The 6,906-nt window shown below is 42.3% G+C and overlaps 1 protein-coding gene across 1 annotated transcript; it reads left to right on the forward strand.

The window, feature by feature from the left end:
- Window positions 1-1,954: 1,954 nt before the first annotated feature.
- LOC114479345 (uncharacterized) lies at window positions 1,955-4,427 on the forward strand. The gene is made up of 3 exons (XM_028472999.1): window positions 1,955-2,186; window positions 2,263-2,305; window positions 3,166-4,427. Exons 1-3 carry the CDS (start codon window positions 2,054-2,056, stop codon window positions 4,106-4,108), a joined length of 1,119 nt encoding a protein of 372 aa, XP_028328800.1. The 5' UTR covers window positions 1,955-2,053; the 3' UTR covers window positions 4,109-4,427.
- Window positions 4,428-6,906: the final 2,479 nt, after the last annotated feature.

Raw genomic sequence — 6,906 nt, forward strand, 5'->3', positions numbered from 1 at the left:
CCTACTAATCCCTCCAATTTTAATCACATCTCAACATGCCACCCCCCGGAGGGTGTATCATCATTTACACCCTCCGGCCTATTACACCACATACACATAAATCCACAGAGGCTGGATGGGGAGCACCGCTCCCCTCCATTCCCCTTCTTTTAATTACACCCCATACATTCACCAAACACACACATTCACACAGGGGATCGGGAAGTTCCTCTCCATTGGGGAATGGAGAGGCACCATAACAGGGTGGTGGGTTGGTACACATATTTGGGCCTCTCCGGTGGGGGCCTGGCCCCTCTGTTGGTGGCTGGGCCACTGCATAGAGTAAAAGTACATCAGGATGGTGCGGTCGGGCGTGGCGGTGGGTCTCGGGGGGGCTTTGCCGGGGTCTCTCCTTGCGGGGTCTTTCCGGGAGGTGTCGGCCTGGTGGGGCGCGGGGGTGCCTCTCCCCCTTGGGTGTGGCTTGGTGCTTGTTTCGTCTCCTGGTGGCCTTGGGGGCGGGCCCCGCGGTGTGCGGGCCCGGGGCGGCCTGCCTCGCCAGTTTGGGGGGTGGGTGTGCTGGGGGGGTGCTGGTGTCTGGTGGCCTGGGGGTTGGGATCGGTGGCGTGGTGCGCTGGGTCCTTGGCTACTTGGGGCCTTCTCGGGTGTGTATGGGGGGGCAATGGCTGCCTCTCGGCTTGGGATCTTGGGGGCATTCGGGGGGCTGCTTGGCCGTGGGGTGGTCGCCGGGGGCCCCTAGATTTCCCGCTCTTTCTGCTGGCCCGACTGCTTCTTCGGGCCCGGGGGCGGCTCATGGGTTTTGCAGTAGCGGTTCTTGGAATTACATTTGTCATGGACGCACTGGCCTCGGGCTGTGGGATAACACTCATACTGGGCTCAACCTTAGACACGTTGTTCCCAAATACCTGTTTTATGTAACTTCCACTCACTTCCTCCTCTGTTCACAGCCACCACCATTATTCCTAAACCACACACTGGTCACCAAACTGGCTTGACAACACAACAATAAGCACAATATACACAACCACAATTTCACATCGCATCACTTGAAACTTATTGACTATTCCCCACCCATTCGTTTTCCTATCTTGTATCCCTCCTCCCTGTTGACTCCCCCCCCCACCCCCCTCACCCTGGTGTAACACTGCCCTCTCTTTTTTACATCCTCCCTTTAATAAAGTATTTACCCTTCCCTAGGGAGGGCTGGTGATGGTCACAATTATGCAATGAAATAAATTCATTTATTTAATTGCAATAATAAAATATGCATTGCTGTTAAAAGATTGCACTTCTTGTAGTGTTAACCTTCAACAGCATGTGCAGACAAGGTACAAAAAAAAAAAAAAAAAAATGACGACAAAAAGACAAAAACATAAAATAACAAAAAATTCCAAAATGACAACAAAAACCAAAGACAACACCAAAAAAGATGCTAAATGACACAAAATGACAGCAAAAAACAAAGTTTTATTGAAATATGCAAAATGATAATGAAATTACTCAAAGAATTTAAACGAAATGATTAATAAACTAAAAAAGCGCAGAATGAACAGAATAATACACAAAACGACAATAAAAACATAAAATAAGAAAAATTATACAAAATGAATCCAAAAACTACAGGTAAATACACAAAATGACATTAAAAAAAAGACACAAAATAACACAAAAATACACCAAATCACACCAAAACAGATAAGATAACAGAAAAATACTGTACCTAGAATAGCAGCAAAAAACTATAAAATGAGAAAAAATACACTAAAGCACTGCAAAAAACACAAAATTAATACCAAAATTAACAAAGAAACGTAATAAATGACAGCAAAATCACAAAATGAGAAAAAGTTATACAAAGTAACTCCATACACAAACAAAATTACAGAAAAATGACAAACCACTACAAAGACAAAGTACACAAAAAATGAAAGCAAAATAATTACCAAAATAAAGAAAATAATAGAAAAAAATACAAAACGACAATAAAAACATAAAATAAGAAAAATTCACTAAATGAAAATGCCACCAAAAAAAGATATGAAATAAGAGAAATCAGATGAGTGTTGATGGTTCCATGTCTGTGATCTGTGGTCAGTTGTCCAACCGACTGGGCAGCTCCAGATGTGCAGCAGATCTGGTGCCTCCGTCCGTCGTGTCCCGAGCTGCAGATCAGAGCGTCACCATAGAAGGTAGGGGTGGGGGTAGTCTACAGCATGTCCATAACCGTGCTGTAGATTCACGCTTTGCTCCTGTTTTCCTCCTCAGTCACTGAACAGGAAACCAAAACGCCAAAGAAGACCATCATCATGTGAGTAGAACATCACAGCTGGTCATTACATCATTACATTGTTACAACATTACATCATTACAGCATTACAATATCACAACATTACAACAATTCATTGTTACATCGTTACATCATTACATCGTTACATCATTACAGCATTACATCGTTACATCATTACATCGTTACATCATTACAGCATTACATCGTTACATTGTTACATCATTACATTGTTACATTGTTACATCATTACGACATTACTTTGTTACAACATTACATTGTTGCAATTTACATCGTTACATTGTTACATCATATACATTACATCGTCAAAACATTACATCATTACAGCATTACGTCATTACAGCATTACAACTGTTACATCGTTACATCATATACATCATTACAGCATTACATCATTCCATGTCAGTTCAACAAATAACACACGCACTTCAGCCTAAAAAAATTCAGACATTTTAATCAATTGTTCCTGAATTATTCAGTAGTCACACTGTAAATGTTTAGTTTGATGAATACTTTTCTGAGATATAGACAATCTAGTGGGGGGGGGGGTCCTTGTTTTTCTTCCTTTTTCAGCTTCCAATATCTCAGAAACCACAGCACATACAGTAGGAAAGGTAAATGTAGTCTAGTAATACAGCTCCACCTACTCTCAACAAAAATAAATAAACAAATAAATAAAGTAACATTTTCCAACCAATTTTTAGTGGTTTTTGTTTTTTTCTGAATTGATGAGATAAAAATAAGTAAATAAAAAATAATTGGCCACATTTTTCTGTTTTTATAGGAAATATTTTCCAGTTTTTCTGAGTTGTCCACTACATTGTCCAAATCTCATTGTTCGTCTCAAACGTTGTTTCCTTCAGTGAGGAGACCATCACCACGGTGGTGAAGAACCCCCGCTCCAGGAGGCACAGATCCCCCGGCCTGCTGTTGTCTGGCGCCCAACGCTCCGAGGCCTCCACCCCGGAGCCTCGACAGAGACGGACACCCGTCCCCAGAAAGACCCCAGTCCCCACCCTGTACGTGACGGAGTCGGTGGGCGTGGCCGAGGGCCGGCCCAGGTGGGTGGAGGTGGAGGAGGTGATCGAGTACAAGGTGAACAAGTCCCCCCGGCTGTCCCGGAGGAGGGGCGTTTCCCCTGCAGGCTCCGACCGCGCCGTCACGCCCTCCAGAGCCAAAAGAGCATCGGTGGAGAACCCCAACGCCAACAACTCCAACAACAAGCAGGTGAAGGACGCCCCGGTATCAGCAGGGGACGGCGAGGAGCTGCAGCACCAGGAGACGCTGATTTCTACACTTGATGATGATGATGATGATGATGAAGAGGTCAGGCCTGTGGTGTTGAAAGAAGGCGACCGCATCCTGACCTTGGAGGACTTGGAAGACTACGTCCCAGGGGAGGGGGAGGCGTACCGCTCGTTGGACACCAGAGACCACGAAGACGATGACAGACCTCCAGAGATATCCGTGCTGCAGCGCGAGGTCGGCGGCTCCTCCGTGGGTCGTCCGGTGCTCCTTAACGTGGGCCGGCCCCTGGCCACGCCCCGGCACCCGACTGGCTTCTTCAGATCCTTTAGAGAACACGTTTCCTCGCCCCCCCGCACCAGCAGCAGCAGCAGGGCGGAGCGCCAGGTGCCCATCCACGTGGAGGGGAGGCTTTCCTACTGCTCCGAGCTGCAGAGGGAGGGGGGCGGACAGGGCAGCTTCACGACCACAGTGTCCACCCACACCCGGGGCTACGGCTCCGTGGGACAGCCCGTGACCCTGCAGGTCAAAGGAAACCTCCCCCACCCCCACAACCAGTAACCACGCCCAGTCTGAACTGGGAAGGCTGGACGACCACGCAGGGGGTGGACACAGCAGATATTTGACCTCGTGGAGCTTTAGAATCACATTTGTCCGTTAGGGGCGGAGCTTTCTCCACGTCTCACTTTGTGTATTTTGTAAATGAAGCAGCAAGAGTTTAAAGGAACACGTTAGGACAGAAAAGGAGTTTTATCCATTCTAGGGATGAACGATGTTGGACTTTTAGACGATATGTTGATCGTCTCGTTTCTGTAACAGAAATAACAAACAATCATTCTCGCATTATTTATAAAGTCGGTCTGCTGATAAACGTAGATACGAGACAAAGAGGAAAATAAAGTTTCTTTCAGCAAAATAAGAAAAATACTTTGATTTAAAGACAAAGTGTATCATAGATCAATTAATCTGAGATCATTTAGTTGAAAAAAAAGGTTGAACATTAGTTTTGATCTGCACTGTAAACTCTCTCTCATTGATAGTGTTTGGGAAGTTTGGTGCAGTGCATTATGGGATGTATAGTCCTGTAACCTGAACGCCATAAATGTGTTGGGAAACACAAGAAATCACAGTAAGAATGAATTAAATAACTTCTATGTCTCCGTCTACAGCAGGATTTTCAACATTGAGATCGGGACCCCATCTAGGGTCACCAGATGCCTTTAAGAAATTAAGAATATTTTCTTAACAATTTGAACACATTTTTGCCTTTTTTTTTTACTATTTTTTCTGCAACAACACCAAACTTTTAAAACTATTTTTCATCACTTTTTCTTGCTATATTTTTGCTCCTTTTAATGTATTTTTGCTACATTTCTCCCATTTCTGACACTTCGACAACACATTTTAATGACTTTTCTGCACATTGTTCAGCACTTATAAACACTTTTCTGCCTAATGTCACATATGTTGACCCATTATTGTCACTTGGAACCCTTTAGATTTTTCTGTTTTCATCCACTAATTTATAGCTTTTAACCAATTTCTATGGTTTTTAAAATCTCATTTCACCTCCTTTTCCACCATTTTTGGTCACTTTGAACCATTTTATTAGTGATTAAAACCATGATTTCCATCTTTAAGATGACTATAATAATAATAATAAACGTTCCTGTATAACAGTGGATATTATTCAGATGAATAAATAAATGTGGTTATCACAGATTCATAGAACAATGGACCATCATTTTACTGACTTTATGGATGGACCCCAAAAATCTCTCCTTTATTCCCCCTTATAGATGGTCCTGTCTCCACATGACTGTTCTTTAATGTTCATGTCTGTGTTCAACCACCTTCAGCTACAGTGGGGGTCCCTGCTCTCTGGAACCTTTATTTTGGGAGTCACGGCCTGAACAGGTTGAGAACCACTGATCTACAGGACTCTACATCCCACAATGCAATGCACCAAACTTTTCCAATAATATCAAAGAGAGAGTGTTTACAGCGGAGATTAAAACACATTTTCGAGCAGCAATTTAAACTATTTTACGTCTCTTTAAAACGTGTATTGATCTTTGAGGACAACATTGTCTTTATCTGATAAAACAATGGAAGCCGTTATTGATGAAGCGATGATAGTTTTGCGCATTGCTCACCTGAAGGTTACAATTCAATCTAATGATTAAAACAAGTTTGTTTTCTATCGGGATCATTTTATTTCTTATTTCACGAACAAACTCCAACTTTTACAGAGAATAAATGCTCTGCTGGATATTTAAAATCATCTGTCCAAGCTTTCAGAAAGTCGATATTTACGGATGAACGCATCATTCCACATGTTTTAATCAGTGCTCGATGAAGGTGAGACCTTTAACAGTGAAATGACAGAAAAACATTTGGTTTTCAGACTTGACAAATAATCCTGTAAATCCACCAGGTGGCAGGAGTGAAGCAGTTAGCTTAGCGTGCTAAACGCCTCTGACGTAACACATGATAAAATGAATTGTGAACGGTCTAACATCCAAATGACACGTGTTTATCTCAAATGTTTCTGTACATCAGCAAACAGGTGATGCCAACAAAACAAGCTAACGCTACACCCGCTAGTCCTCGTAGCTTTTTGCTAGTTCATCTACGGTTGAAAGTGAAGCTAATTCTTAAATTAATTGTTCCAATATTGACACTTTGAACCCTTTTTTACCACTTTTTCTGTCCGTTTTTGCCAACTCTAATTTGCAACTTTCAACCAATTTCTGTAGTTTTAAAAATCCCATTTCACCACTTTTTTTGGTCACTTTTAACCCATTATTTTAGTGATTCAAACAAGGATTTACATCTTTAAGATGACTTTAGTAAATACTATGGCCCAAAGAAACGATTTGGTTTTCAGACTTGACAAATAATCCTGTAAATCCACTAGGTGGCAGGAGTGAACCAGTTAGCTTAGCGTGCTAAACGCCTCTGACATAACAGATAATAAAATAAATCGTGAATGATCTAATATCCAAATGCATGACACGCGTTTATCTCAAATGTTTCTGTACATCGGCTAAAAGTTAAAGCCAACAAAACAAGCTAACGCTACACGTGCTAGTCCTTGTAGCGGTTTGCTAGTTCATCTACTCCCGGAAATGAAGCTAATTCTTAACCTTATTGTCTGTTTATGTCCACTCTGATTTGCAACTTTTTACCAATTTCTGTGGTTTTAAAAATCCCATTTTACCACTTTTTCTGGTCACTTTTTACCCATTTTATTTGTGATTAAAACAAGGATTTTCCTTTTTAAGTATTTACTATGAAGCAAAGAAACTATTTGGTTTTCAGACTTGACAAATAATCCTGTAAATCCACTTGGTGGC

Source organism: Gouania willdenowi, chromosome 17, assembly GCF_900634775.1.
Source record: "Gouania willdenowi chromosome 17, fGouWil2.1, whole genome shotgun sequence".
NCBI lineage: Eukaryota > Metazoa > Chordata > Actinopteri > Blenniiformes > Gobiesocidae > Gouania > Gouania willdenowi.